At 40.1% G+C, this 15961-nt stretch overlaps 1 protein-coding gene across 1 annotated transcript; it reads left to right on the plus strand.

Moving 5' to 3' along the window:
- Positions 1-470: 470 nt before the first annotated feature.
- Positions 471-14360, plus strand: slc22a15 (solute carrier family 22 member 15). Its single transcript, XM_020626765.3, has 13 exons — positions 471-677; positions 2496-2645; positions 2778-2910; positions 4145-4309; positions 4537-4666; positions 4989-5049; positions 5933-6099; positions 6520-6660; positions 7339-7424; positions 9137-9245; positions 9389-9461; positions 11340-11498; positions 11699-14360. The coding sequence occupies exons 1-13, from the start codon at positions 489-491 to the stop codon at positions 11741-11743; spliced, it is 1608 nt and encodes a 535-aa protein (XP_020482421.2). The 5' UTR covers positions 471-488; the 3' UTR covers positions 11744-14360.
- Positions 14361-15961: the final 1601 nt, after the last annotated feature.

The raw sequence follows: 15961 nt of genomic DNA on the forward strand, positions 1-15961 counted from the left end.
TTTAAGCTCTAAACAGTGTTTCAGGGACCCATTTTTCATTTCAGTTTGTGTATTTACTTCATAAAATATAGCAAAGAATTGTTTCACCTCTCCAACTCCAATTTCACTACCAAATCTACATAATGCACCTTTAAAGAATAAATGAAAAAAGGCTCTGGGCCAGATAACCACAAATTGAGTACAGATCAATTGTCATCAATATTGTCTAAGTTATTATTCCAATAGTGTTTGTTTGCTACACGGAGCTGCACGGCAGTGTATTATCCAAAGCATTTGTTATTACATTCATCAAAACATCCATTTTACATATTGACTTTTCATTTGATACAGTACTACTTTGCAGTCATAAAAAAAACAAAAAAACAATCAACAATATCCAAAGCGGATAAAAGAAAGTGTATAAATGTATGTAGGTAAAGACTGTGGGGCTGTTTTTTTATTTATTATTATTTTATTTTGTAAACGTCCTTATTTCCTGTGAGCAGCCCATGACGCAGAGCCGAACCCGGAAGAGAGCACGGATCACACACAGCAGCTTGTCCCTCTGCGGTGGCGATGCTAAACCCCGGAGCTGTCTGTCCGCCCCATTTGGGATGGATTTAGAAGAGGCGCTTCAGGTAGTTGGCGAGTTTGGACCCTACCAGAAGCGGGCGGTGGCTATCCTCCTTCTGACACAGGTTTATAATGCATAAATATATGTTTTGTTTCTGTGCATTGACCTCGCTGCTGTACTGTCGCTGTTAAAGAAACAGAGGCTAACGCGACGTGGCTCCCAGCTGCTGCTGCTGCTGCTGGAGCCTTTTTATGAATCTGACTGTGGAGCCACATTTAAAACATTTAAAACATTTAAGTTGTCGCCACTACCTCAAAGCTCAGAAGACCACAGAAATAAACAATATCCAACACTTTTTTTTTATCCTTAGCTTTCCTTTAACACTGTTACATTCAGCATTAAGTGTGCAACGTAAACATTAAGTGAACACATTCATACCAATTTAACCAATGTCCTATTTTGTCTTTATGGTCACCTACAACCAAATAATCTGACATTTTTCAACGTGCCCTTTGAGGCTAAGCTAACCATTCCATTTTCTTTCTAATAAACCTCACAAAATACAATACAATAAATTCACATGATGTGGCAGAACAGAGAGTTTCTGGATTGTAATGGGCCAACTGGGTCACTGACTTATGAAGCCTGAACTGTGAGGTGTGAATCATAGACAAACCTTGTAAATAAACATGGACACAGCCTCAGTGACATCACCCATAGCTTACTGAAAGTGGGGGCTTATGGCAGTAGCCATATTTGAAATGCTGTCTAAGGCGCTGTGTTCACCTAGTGTTTTTTTTTTTCCGGGCAGAAAAGCGCTGGCTGTGCACTCGGGAGTGTTTGCATGATGTGTTTGTTCTCTGAAAATTCTACTGTATGTATTTTATATTTGAGATTGTATTTTCCCCCAGCAGACACGGAGCGAAGAGGATGTGAGTACAAGATACGATCCGTAGGAGGCGAAAATACAGGGAATGTCATACATTTTGAATAGAGCGCCTGTGACGTCAACAGTGCCTTTCTGAAAACTTGAACATTTTTCAACATGAGCGCTCAGTGCGGCCGCACAAAAAGAACAGAGCACTTTCAAAAGAGACGCTGGGCGCTGCGCTTTTCGTCCGGGCGGCTGCTTTCTGCTGCGAACACTCTCCACCCATTGAAAACAACTGAAAAAAGACGCTGAGAAAATAAAAACGCGAGGTGGACACATGGCCTAAATCTGTCGGTCAGCCGAACAACAAGCAAAGAGCAGCTTTGCATACGTTCAAACGTAGCTGAGTTTGAACATAAGTTCTGATTTACAACAGCGTTTATGCACTGCTAAGGCTACATTTAGGTGTTACAGGTGAGATAGATCCAATGTAGGCATAATCTTAACTAGCTCCTAGTAGGTGTAAAGTCCTCTGTAAAATATGCTTGTCGTTGTGAATGGTTTTAAAAAGTGGGATTACTTTGAGGATGAAGATGAGCCGAGGTGTTTACCGGCTGTTTAACGTCAGGAGTGTGTTAGTTCATTGTTTATTTTTTACAGTGTCCATGCACAATGAGGGATGTTTTCCGTGATTGATTACGTCCCTCAGAAATGTAAAAAATCACTTTGATTTGTAATCTCACTGTCGTTTTCCATGTTTGAGACACATTTTCGTTGCTGTTTGTCGATTAAGGGCAGTTAATGGAAGTTATTTGCAGCCGTTAATCTGTTTAAATTGGCCTGTCTGTCTTAAATCTGAGTCTGAGCCTTTATGTTTGACGGAAATATTGAAATAGGAGGGAAAAAGGAACAGAACCTTACTCTAACTCAGGGTTGGAAATCTCAGTCTATCAGGAAGGACACAGAGCACGCACAGTAGATTTAGTGTATTTGCAGTAATGTAGATGGTGATGTCATTAGCCTTACTTCTTGGAGAGTTTTCTCTGAGCAGTAGTATTGTGTGTGTTTCAGGTGTATATGGCCTGTCAGTCCATGCTGATTGTCCTGATCGGATCTACACCACATTATCGGATCGAGCAGCAGGACGTCGTCCCATCCAGCCAGCAGGAGCTCATCCAACGTGTCACCTTTACAGAAGACATTGACTCCATAGTGACCGAGGTGAGGGAGCTGTGGTTTACTCACATGCATGTTCACTTCAGCAAGCACCTCATTTGGTGTGTGTGCTTGTTTTTAATCCTTAGATCCTAAAATAAAGCCTACGTGGTTTTCGCCTCTCTCTGTGTTCCCCAGTGGTTTCTCATCAAGCAGCAGGCCTACAAGGTCAGTCTGGCTGGATCGCTCTTCTTCGCAGGGCTTCTGGTCGGAAACATTGTCTTTGGGCCGCTCTCAGACAGGATTGGGAGGAGACCTGTCTACTTGACAGGTGAGGAAACCCACAGACAATGAGCTGTTCATGTAGCAGTCAATGACAAAATGGATTGGGAGTGTGTCCCAGTAATAATGAAAAAGAGCTCTAAGATTTTGATTTATGGCTCTACGTTTGAGGTTCCCCTAATCTGAGTTGTATTTGTCCGCAGAGATGGCCTGGAGTAAGTGAGAATTTTTTATCAATTCAAGAGGTTTAAAACTGGAATCTCCTGAATATAAAAAAAACAAGCGAATTGATTTTTTATCCTACATGTAATTAAAAGACAAATTCAGGATGACTTTTGAACTTTTTCTGAAACAGTCTCACTATTGAGTACTGTAAAGTTATGCTGAATACCTGTCACTGCTCTTACAGGGACCAATCACAACAAAGCAATTAAGGCACATGGTGTATATTTTCAAATGCAACTTTTTTAGAAGTTAATGAATCCTCAAATTCAAGGATGCAGGTGGATATTTTACTACACGAATACTACACGTGTACGCAGGATCAACAAAGAGATAAAGAGTCGAAAATCAACCTTAGAAGAAAAAAACATGTAATGGAGAGTGATGCTGATCGAGTTTGGATGGAGATGGCGAGAATGTTGTCATGTTAGACACTAGAAGACTAAAAAACTCTGACAGCCTCTCTTATCGAAAGATAATGTGTCAGCAACAAGTCACAGGCTCACTCACACTAGGCCCAGCTGTCCCGTACCGTGCTGAAGCACTCTATTTTTTTGGGGCAATTTACCGTTTTTGAAAAAGGAGGTAGTTATACGCACATTACGCAGGTGCAGGGCAGTGCAAAAACAGCAAAACTTCAAAAATGATCACCTGAAGAAGACCTCTGGTTGAAACGTTGTGATCATTAAAACCTTTTTTTGTGGCATTTGAGCGAGTGTGCGGGCCGATCTTCTTCCTCTATTTACCATTTTTACCATTACCTTTTGACTGACAGGACAGCTGACGAGAGATAGGAACTGTGGGGGGAGAGAGAGAGTGCGGGATGATATGCGCCAAATAGCGTCAGCACTAGAAGTGTACGATGTGGACTGTAGACTCTGTATATGGGCACCTGCTCTACCAATGGAGCTATACCGGCGCCTGGACTTGCTGATTTCCTTTATAAATGTCCCATCATGCTGATTAGTGTACAGCTCCAAAACCTGTTAAAGTAAGCAGTAATTATTTAATCTCTCATTCTCTGCTCCTTCTCCATCTTCTTCTCCTTGTCTTTCTTCCAGGTCTGTTTTTTGAGGTAATCTTTGGTTATGTGACCGCCTTCGCTCCCAGCTATGAGGTCTTTGCCGTGTCCCGTCTGCTGGTGGGGCTGATGAACGGCGGCATCGGCCTCGTGTGTTTCGTTCTAACTCAGGAGTACGTGGGCAAGTCCTACTGGGCCATGACCGGTGCGCAAACACCCAAACATTCCTATGATATTTCCATTTAAATGAAGATTGCTACTTAGTTTGTCCTGTAAACATATGATAAGGACTGTGATTGTGGCAGTTTGAATATAATCTACAACACTTTGAGTCAAAATGGAGTTTTTTATTTATTTTATTTTTTACAGATTGATGCCTGTAACCTCTGCTGGTCCTTCACTGTTGGATTAAGTTTTCTGTTTTTTCCTCAGGGACTTTGACCAGCATGACTTTTGCCATTGGTATCGCCCTGTTTGGAGCTTTGGGCTACTTCATCCAGCCCTGGAGGAGCCTGGCTGCTGCGGCCAACTCATCCGGGGTCCTGTTCTTCCTGCTGTCAGTGTGAGTACAAACCTCAGAGAGCTGACATACTGCTGAACTCTAGATCAAGGAAAAAGAAACTGGTGGCTTTTTTAATGTCATTTCAGGTTCATGTTTTTTGAGCACACATTCAGCCTGCAAACGATTCGCCACACTCTGTGAAAGAGTGTATAAAAGGCTCCCTGCATGACTATGAGAAAAACTAGAGTGGCATTCAAAGCTAACATCAGCTGATTTGAATATGTAAAATGTTTGTCCTTGAATTTAGTACAACCCCATTTTTTTGTACTCAATGTCATATAGGATGATACAGTTATCGTTCCACTGGTCTTGTTTCCTCCAGCACTCTCCCAGAGTCTCCTCGTTGGCTGTACTGTCAGGGTCAAACTCAGCAAGCTGAAGAGGTACGTATGCAGCAGGATGGAGACACTTAGATTTGTAGGTAGTCACATTAGATTTGTTTGTATACATTTATTTAGAGATTCTGCATTCAAATTCAGACTGTAGGCACGGGATGTATCGGAAGTGTTCTGGTTTTTCTTTTGTTGTATGAGTAGAATCGTTAACTAGCGTTTGAGCGAGATTTGGATGCATACAGAAAAAAAACAGTCAGTAGATTGGTGGAACGCAATATGACGTAAGGCAATCTCCAATCACCATAAACCAGTCATCCGTCGTCTACAGATGATTTTACTTTAACTATTGGTGTGGTTGTTTTCAAATGGATATCTGCAAATGTATCTAAAACTGAACTCCAGTGTAAACTCCAACACTTCCATGGTGTTTCTTATCAACAAATACACGACTGCCGTCTGAGGTTTCTCGTCAGACTGTAAACAATGGCATCGTAGAAAAAGGGAAAGGATACATCACACCATGGAATGCTGTTGCAGGACAGCTACTTTGCTCCACATTGATTTTCAGTCACTATGGATTTGATGTTGTGTTTTGTGAAATGTGATCTTAGCAGCCAGAACAAGCCTACTGGAAGTCAATTGTAGATAAACTGATCACTTTTCATGCACTTAATATTTTTTAAACTCATTGTAAATTCACTGTGTCAACAAAATGTGACAGGATTTACACGTGGATCACCGTGCAGTGTTCATCTGAAACTCCTGAACTGAGCTTCTTTTTGAATAATTGTTCCAAAGTGGAACATTCGTACTTCCTGAATATTAAACACCCGAAACTCCGGCCTGTAAATTTTAACACATTTCAACCTGCCGGTGTCACGAGTGAACTGCAGATGATGTACCCTATTCTGAATTTGTCCTGTCCTTCTAGGTCCTTCGCTACATAGGGCTAAGAAACGGCAATGCCGCTAACAACCTAGTGTTGCAGCGAATCACCACTGCTAAAGCTGGTAACCATGACAACAGGGGAGCAGGTGTCCTACAGCTGGTGCTCCATCCTGTCCTGCGACAGAGGACCATGGTGCTCATGTATGTCTGGTGAGTTCACCAGCACAGAGCAGCTGGAGCTTCACTCTTTAACTCTGCAGGAACAGACCAGTGAACACAGGGTTGCTGGTTCAAGTGCCGCACAGGGCTCAAATGAAGAGCTTTTACTGCTACTTTCACTGCAGTATGTCTACCATACGACTATTTCTGTCTTTTCTATATTTTCTAACAGCACAGAAAGAAATGCAACATCCCCTGTTAATACTTATTAAATCGTTACATACATTCTCTAACTCTTCTTTACTTGCTCAGCGTAGTCAGTGAGCCCCCATTGCAGTGTAGACTTAAAGATAATTCTCAGAAAAAAGTAAGATTTTCTTAATTGTTGGTGAAGAAGTATTGGGTAGATTGTTTTAATCAGTTAAGAAGATATCAGCACAAACAAAAAAGTTGTGTGTGTGTTTTTTACAGGTATGCATGCAGTCTGGTGTACTATGGTCTGACTCTCGGAGCCAGTGAGATGTCTGGTAGTCGGTATATGAATGTAGCCATGTACGGCCTGGTGGAGCTGCCCGCCTACCCCCTCTGCATATACTTCATCAACAAACACTGGTGAGACACACACTTAACCAGTCAGGACACAACACCTGGACACACAGTTTAACACTTTGATCCTCTCTGCAGGCATCCTGAAGCCACACAGCTCATCTTTTAGCGTCGGAAGTAAAGCCAATTGCATTTTTTTTAAATTGTTTGGGGAACTAAATGAAATGCTGAAGCTGGAAGAGATGGTGCTACTGGTGTTTTCTTATCCATCACCTGCACTTTCACAGAGCTTTGTTTTCAGCTGGAGAGGGTTGTGCCAACAAGGAAGAGATTCTTGGCTGCTTTCATCTGTCCTGTTTTGCATGATGGGTGTGGGTTTACAATGTAAATTCAGGTGATTGGCTGATTGATGGGTGGGTGATTTATGACAGATTTAGATGACATCATGGAGCCCATCACCCTAGTGTATTATCTTATATGTGTATTATCTTACCTGCTCTCACCTCAGTGTTTCATCTTCCTGTCTGAGATAGTTCTTGATGTATGTAAAATATTAAACGCTCCTAATAATTCTCTTTTTCTTGTGACTGTTCCAGGGCAGGTTTTATGTTTTAACTTTCCTAAATAGCTAGGATTCTTGAGATCTTTTTTGTTACAAAAAGTTAAGTTGGTCTTATTTCTTATTCACTTTGCTTCTTTGAAAGAAAACTAATTGATACAGCTGCTTTGTGTATTGTTTCACAGGGCTGGCAGGAGGAAAAGCATGGCTAGTTTCTTGTGTCTGGCCGGCTCTGCCTGCCTCTGCACCATGTTCATCCCTGAAAACACCGGTGAGACACTAGTCCTTTGCAACTTTACCGTGGCAAAGTCCTGCCGTCATGACTTTTTTTCTATTCATACATTGCATCAACAATGGCGTAATATTGGTGTCTCAGTGTGGGACTTCATTTTACTGTACGTTGTTGCAGGCGCATAAGAGACAAAACATCTAAATAAACAGAGGGAAGTTCACATACACACATACTCAAACACACACACACACACACACACACACACACACACACACACACACACACACACACACACACACACACACACTAGAGTTTCAGTTAGGCTGTATGTACCACAGTGCAAAACTACAGTGTGAGCTAGCTGAATTCATGTGAATGTAAGACATGTAGAACTTTGTTATTTCTATTTATAAGTTCACACGGGTGACATTTTGTATTTCAATGTTCAGAATGTTTCTTTTAGATTTAAACAAATGATCACACTTCACTTAAGCCTCCTGAAATAAATTAATAATAACCTGCCAGTAGAGAGTTGAAATAGTCAATGGGTGATATCAGCAGTCTAGCATGGAAACAGGAATGTTCTGAACTTCCTGAAGTTGTACAGGGCAAATCAACATGATTTGGGGATTAGCGGAAGTGGAAATTGGGGATTAGCGTCAAAATGTCGTTTTTTAAAGTCCTTCTTTCTCTTCTGTGTGATGTCAGCCTCTGCCTCTGATAAAGTGTCACTGCACAGTAAAGCGAAGGCCATTTTAGCTGTTGAACGTTACATGTCATGATATTCTGACCATCGATACTTTTAGATTTGAGTTATTCAGTTAGCAAACAAAGCCTCTTAGGATTTATATGTGAGCTGGTCATCAGTCATGACAACCAGGTTCCGGGTGTACAATTGCATACTGTACATTTAGTGGAGCACATAAGAAACCTAAAAGCAGGACCACAAATCAAGAGACACAGGCGGCCTACATTAGAATGAGACGGCATACCAATGTCGGCCTATGACATCCAACAAGTATGGTTACATACTTGATAGTGTTTGAGCCAGGATTTTAAGTTGTGTTTGTGTTGTGATTAGGGTTGCAAAGGGGTGGAAAATTTCCGGAAACTTTCCATGAGAAGTTAAACTGGGGAATTTTGGAAATATTCCAAATCGTATTAATACCATGCATCAAATATTTAAAATATATTACCCCATAATATCATCGAAAAACTTGCTTGGCCTCAATAGCCCTGCAGTAAGCAGTGTGCTATGTGCACGTGATTGAGGAATAGCATAGATATTCAAGTGTACTTACATGAAATCTGGTTGTTTTAGTCAAGATGCTAAACTACATTTTCCCCAACTATAGTTAAGTTCCCTGTTAAGAGCCAACCTTCACTTTTGTAAATTGCTGGTTTATTCCCGTTAATTCTCATAAATTCCCGTTAATTCCCATAGAAAGTTTCCTACTTCGAAAATTCCCTGAATTTTGCAACCTTAGTTGTGATAGTGTTGCAATCCTGAGGAATGATTGCAGGTAGGGTTTCACCAGACTTGCTGAACTTCATTTATTTATTATGAGAAATAATTTGCACAAAAATCAAGAATTCAAAGTCCTGCAGCATCAGACTGGAGAACGAAGACTTTTTAAAAGATGTTAACTGCTGTCAAAGGTGTAAATGTCTCAACCCTAATCCAACAACCCAACGCAGATTAAGTGATTAGTTAACATCCTAAATCCACTCTGTTTCATTTGTGTTTACAGAGACATTAGTGAGCGTGTCATCGTTGGCTTTGTTGGGAAAACTGATGGTCAGTGCAGCTTTCAACATTGTCTACATCTACACCTCTGAACTCTACCCGACAGTAATCAGGTGAAGCGACCAAACAGCACATCATGTGGAGTGTTCTTAAAGTTTTTGTTGTGATTGTTCAATGCATGAAAATCTGTTTGATTTCAAATGATAATGTTCTTAAATCTAGAAGGATTCTAATAATATTTGTGCATGTCTTTTAGGAACGCAGGTTTGGGCGTGTGCTCCATGTCGTGCAGAGTTGGAGGGATCCTTGCACCATTTGTTCCCTCCATGGTAAGTGTCTTTAGGTGTGTAGTTCAACAACAGTACACATCTTCTCTCACTGTGTCCCATTTTCATTGTTTGTGAAATTAAAGGGTCATTTCAGTAACAGGCTTTTCATTGACTTAAAATAGGATCCAGGAAGAATGCATAGGTACATTTGTGTGTGCCCAAACACAAGAAAAAAGGGAAAGTAGGTTTTTTTTTTTTCCCTCATTACAAAGGGCAAAGTGAGCCCACAAGAAGGATTCGTGTTGTCTTTCATTTGAGATAGAACAAACATTTGTCAACTTTTGTAAATGTGCTTTTGTTATCCAACTGCAGTCCTTTGGAAAGATATTCTCAAAACAAATATTCTTAAAGCATTGCAGTTGGATATATTATTTCCACTCAATAACTATAAAGCACAAGAAGTAACTGTGTTTGTTTTTATTAGTGCGGAATATAGGACCCCATGCTGCCAATATGAAGACACAAGTCATGTTAAAAAAGGCACAGAAATCCAATTAAAGTTAGCAACAACTTTGAGTCCCTCAGACACTGATTGTTAACATATGAAGGATTTCAGGGAAATGGAATACAAAGACAGTTTTTCTCTTAATTAGGAAGACAAAAAAGGACTAAACTATTGCTCTCAAAGGTATCTAAATACTTTTCACTCACATGTTCACTCACATGATGTTTCTGACAGCCACACCTTAAGGCACTACAGGGAAGTCAATCCTGTTTTTAAATATTTCTCAGTGTTGGCAGATTTCTTTGTTGCTTAAAATAAAAGTTATATCCTAGAATTGTTTGATTTTAGAGATAGCTTTGAACTTATAGTTAAAAAGTAACAAATGGACCCAGAAAGAACCAAGTACATTTAGTGCTGCAGAGCCGGGTGAGGTTTGCAGATAAATACTTCTTATCAGGGGGGAAGAGAGAGTGAGAATCCTTTTCCCATGGAGCTGTTATCTACATCCCACAATCCTTCTGTCCAGCAGCAGTGTAGGCTCAAGTTCAGGCAGAGCAGGTGTGCGGCAAGGTTGGGAATTTCCCCCCATGTAAACCTCAGCGTGCTGTCTTCTGTTCATCAGTATTTGGCCCCTTACAACTTATCAATAGAAATGTTTTTAAACTACGGAACACAAACTGTGAATAGTAAAACCATGACAACAAGAGGTCAAGAAAAAAAGTGTTTAAGCGCAGTACGGGACAACTTTGCTGAGTGTGAGTAACCTTAACCCAAGAGAGATAGATCATCTCTGACCATTTATTGTTTCATTTATTTATTTATACAGGTTAAAGTCACAGTTCACCCATTCATAACATTTCTGTAATGTGCCAGTTTAGCCATCAGTGTCCCATAAGTGTCTGCTGCTCTCTCAGTGCCTCACTAAAGATTTTAATTCTTTGGATTTGCAGATGTCTTGTGTTATTTATCACTTTTAATTAAATGAAGATGCATTAGAAAGTTTAATTAGTGAAACTTTACATTGTGTTCATGTGTATACAGGGTTTTTTTAACTGTAAACTGAAAAGAATCAACAAGGTTGACAATTTGAATCATGAGTACGAAGAACACCAGAGGCAACTTTCCTTTTGTCAGTCTGCACTCTATTATTTTACCTGCCTCATTGTACACATGAAGTGGTGATAGCATGGCCGGCCTGTAGACTTAATAAAGTGAGTTTCAAAATGAACCTTGGGAGTGTTCAGCATTCACAACATTTTCCTGTGGACACAAAATCTCTGCAGAAGTCTCCTTCTCTTTTAAACAAACTGACCTGCACTGAACCAGGAGAAAGAAAATCAATAAAGCAGTTTCAAATTAAAAATCGTCTTTAGACACCAAAGAGCGTCGGAAGACTCAGACAGACTTTGTTTTTGTTTTTCTTTGTGTTCCAGCGGGCTCTCCACACCTCTATGCCCTTCACTGTGTTCTGTCTGAGCGGTCTGTCTGCGGGCTGCGTGGGCCTCCTGCTGCCTGAAACACTCGACAAACCTTCCGCGGAGACGCTGGAGGAGCTCAGCAGCCCGACACACAACCGAGTGCTGGAGAGCAAGGTGAGAGAACACTGTGCTGATACAGAGGCAACAGTCATTACACAACACTTAACCTTTAAGTGACCTGCCTTTAAATGAAAGCCTGGTCAAAATTAAGCTATATTTGATAACAAAAGCATAAAAAAGGCTCCACTTGCTGCCATGAACATTTCTGCATTCTTTCCATTAATCATGTCCTGTCTATCTTTTTTATTCACAAGGCTCTTTTATATGAGGATGACAAATGGAAATCAAACTTCAAATGAAGCCAGCTTGAACATTCCTTCATTCCGACTGCACCTGTTGCCTCAAAATTATGAACTGCCCCTTTAATTGAGCAAAAAGGTCTGATCAGCGTGCTCACTTTTGTATCTGTTTATGTGACATTGACAATGGGACGAGAGCTTCGATGGGGACCAATGCTGTCTCTGTGAATTTAAGGGGAGAGTCCTGACTTGACTTTTCCTCTTGTATCTTATTTTACACAGAAGCCAAACAATCGATTCACTGCCTTTTTATTGAATTTCCTTAATGTGGTGCTTGTGCCTTATTTGGGAAGTAGAGAGAGCACAGATACAACAGGTCGGATTTACGTCTTATACATTCCAGAGAGGCTGGGGAGTCGGAAAAACGTATTTCCTTCTCGATAAAGTGTGATGGAATAGTTGGGGCTTTCCACCAGAGTTTGCCACAGATGATAAAATTACAGTGACAGTGCAGGAACATTTATGTCACATGTGCCTAGGTCAAACGTGTTAGAAGTCCCTCAAAATACAGATGAGTTACACCTATGTCAGATAGTTTGAACTCATTTTCTGCAAGTGCCCATATTTTTCAAGGACCAATATGTAACTGTGACACCTAGCGTTTAAAACGGGTACTTCAGTCCAAATTCAAAACATTGGAGAGAGCTGTCTACCCCCTCCGCCCCATCTCCCTAGAGTCGATGTTCACGCAGGTTGCCATGGCACGGACTCGGAAGCTTCAGTGTTTAGCCAGCTCTGCATTGGCCTTTCTATATTCTTACCCCTCTCCTTTTTTCAAAAGCATCTCCAATATGTCTCCCAGTTTGACCACATTTCTGGCCTTACAGCTTATTTAAAAAATGCAGAGGCTATATAGGTCAGGTACAATCAGTTATATCTGAACCAGTTCACCTGCCCTCTTTCATTGCTGCATCACCTGTTGGTTTGCTGTTTGCCTGGCCCACCGAGGGGCGAGAGGCAAAACGTCTGTGTGGGGGGTGCTGCCTATTTTTCTGGTCAAAACAAATAGAAACCATTCCACAGTGGAATCAAAACTTAAAGGACATATTGGCTGCTGTTTTTTTGATAGAGAAGCCAGCACTTCGACATAGCATGTTTCCTTTATGCCTGATTATATAGTAAGGTCATTTTATGATTTAATTCATAAAATACATTCCATAATGGACCTTTGATAAGTGTTCACAGTAGCTAAGTATGTCATCAGGTATAAGGCTGCCTCTAAAGGTAACTATTGAAATGATCAGTCGAGAACTATATATATATATAAATAGAACTATGCAGGAGCAGCATAGCAGGCTGTAAACTTAAACAAGCAAGGCACAAAAGTAGCCTTCAGTGTTCAGCGTTTTTGACAGGAGCTGTGTCATCCACAGAGGTCTCCTCCTCTCTAAAACCAAAAAACTTCTTGATTACGCCAGTAAAAACGTTATTAAAGCAGTGTCAATGCAAAAGCATGCCAAGCTGCTGCTGCCTAACCTCACTAGCTGAATGAAATCCTTCACTTTGGTAAATGATACAGAAAACAAATAACAGTGCCATAATTTGAAACGGTAAGGAAGCAGTTTTGTGATTATGCCTTAATATCTGGTTGGCAGTCAGCATTTGTTTTACAGAAACATAAAAGGCTGAAACAGAGTTTCCTGTGGCACTAAACTGAAAAACAAACTCTTCAACCTCCAAGCTTGGATTTGTTTGTGTGTTACAATGTAAAAACTCACAGCACATGCTCACCTGTATGAAAACTGAAACTATATGCGCCTTACTCTGATGCATTATGCTATTCATGATTTATTTCTGGAGTTTAAGCTCTGAGATGATTATGAAACAGAACTCCTTCTCCAGATCGATAATGGTTCTTGCTGTTATCATGAGCCACACTGTAAATAATTCTGATCAGATATGAATTTAAAAAACAACAGCCCTATACCTAAAACTGGACGGAAGCTCTGGTAGCTCTGATTTAAATAAGAAATACTTTTCAGTAAACATTCTCAAATATATGAATAAATAACAAGCCAAACAAGTTACACACAAGACCAAACTTTGTATCTAATTTGGGAGTGATGATCTTGCAGAGCTGCAGCCTGAGGGTCAGTCAGGAATAATCATTTATCTTCTGTGAAGCAAAGTTGGACATATTAGTAATTTATGTTGAGCAGTTTGTAAATCAAATCTCAGCGTTTCATCCCCAGCTGTAGAATTGATGCTTCTTTATCAATTATAAAGGTTTTTGTTTGAAACAACAAAACTGTCATCAATTAAAAAAAAAAAACGAGTCACATTAATGTAATTTTGTACCACAGAAAGGACGTGCTAGTCCAAGTAAGTATGAACATTCGCTGCTTTCTGTGAGACGACAGATGGAAACACTCTACCTCCTGTGCCTTAAACTATCAGGTTGACATGTTTTCAAATGTATCATAAATTATATATTGATATGTAATTAAAGATGTGAAAATATTAGAAGAAATTCTGCCTGAGATGTTTTTAATGCTTTCATTTTGTAACAGTATACACGCACCATGTGGATCATGTATTTGTATGTACTCTGGTATGGGTCTTTGAAAAGTTAAATTCTATATTTACTTAAGAGCAGTAAACGATTAAAACATCCATAGTCCAGTTTTTAAATGTCTCATTATTTTCCCTACAATGCAGACAGAACATACTTCTTTTTTTTCTCACCCATAATTCAACATCAGAGAGGGTAACAGTAACACACTCGCCTTGTGTTCTTGAGTTTGTTTTACAGCTTTTATGAAGTCATTTTATTAAACAGGTTTTATACTCAGTATTCAGCACTCGAACCTTCAACTCTTACATCAATGAATTTCACTTTTATATATTTGATATATATATTTCACTTTTGATACTGATCCAAAACTGAACTTCATCAGCTTTTAAATGTATTTATAGATGCTTATTAGCTAGTCTTCTTATATATTCTTCATTAAAATACTTAATATTTAGGCATGAGATCAGTTTGATATCAGAAGTGTTCTGGTTACCCTTTGTCGTCAGAGTAGTTTCATCATTAGTGTTTCAGTAATTGCTTGGGCTGTACACAGTGAAACAGTCCATGTGGAGAGTAAAAGTAGGGAAACCAATCAAATTATTATTTTGTCTATTTAACAAGCATGCAATTCACATTGATTCATATGTAATATACAAAGAAGATGCCACTTTGGGCTGTTCATTGACCCAATCAAATCCAACATTTTCTTCATTTTCTCTCTTCATTTTATTTCTTATTATACACGTATATAATTTGCTTCTCAAGGTCCTATTTGGACATGAAACAATGGTAACGCACAGAAGAACAAGTCTTGGCCAGAAGAAGTCCTTTATGGCTTACTGTGGGCTACACTGTCTCAGAGACTATAATGTCATCAGACGTCAGCCGCAGGGTTCTGAGATAAACTCAAAGACTGATGGGAATATAAATACTTTCGTAGGTCTTTGGACATACTCAAACTTCGACCTGTTGAACTACTTGATAAAAAGTCAGAGGCTCATCAAAGTTAGTATACTTCATCCTCAGGGCAACGATGCCTGTATGGCGATACATCCAATTAAGTCAATATCACAAATTAGCCATTTTTTTAATTTGCATTTTCCTCCCTTTGTACACTGATGACTGAGCCCGTTAAAGTGCAAATCTATGCACTCTGGAGAAATGCCCATCTCAGTGTCACACCACTCTGGCTAGAAGACAAGCCTGCTCCACCACTGAGCGACTGCCGGCCCACCAGGCCCTGTAAAATATGTACAGCCTTACACATCCTCTGTCCTTCGGCTCCCCACTCATCCATCAATCCATTATTTCCTCCTTTATGCCGTCAATGTGTTCTCCGCCTTGATGAGAAATCTAATCTCCGGCGGGTCTTCCATAGGGATCTCCTCCCAATTTGAAGTGCTTGCAAAAGTTTGGACATTTGGCTAGTTAGCTGGAAAGGTGCCAGTTCACTTTCTGAGCACTGCCGAGGCGCCATTAAGAAAGACACCAAAATGCTCTTTCGTGTGCAGCTCCATCACTCTGACATCTCTCCATTAATGCATAATGTTCATAGAGTCCTGTTTGTGCAGTTGAAAATCTAATTTCCCCTCATGAATTATTAAGGAATATATGATCTGATCTGAAAACATTCAAAGAAAGGCAACAAAAAGGGCATCATAATCAGACAGCCAAACCATTTCAACTACTCCTTTTGATGAGAA

Source organism: Labrus bergylta, chromosome 10 (assembly GCF_963930695.1).
Source record: "Labrus bergylta chromosome 10, fLabBer1.1, whole genome shotgun sequence".
In the NCBI taxonomy this organism is placed as follows: domain Eukaryota; kingdom Metazoa; phylum Chordata; class Actinopteri; order Labriformes; family Labridae; genus Labrus; species Labrus bergylta.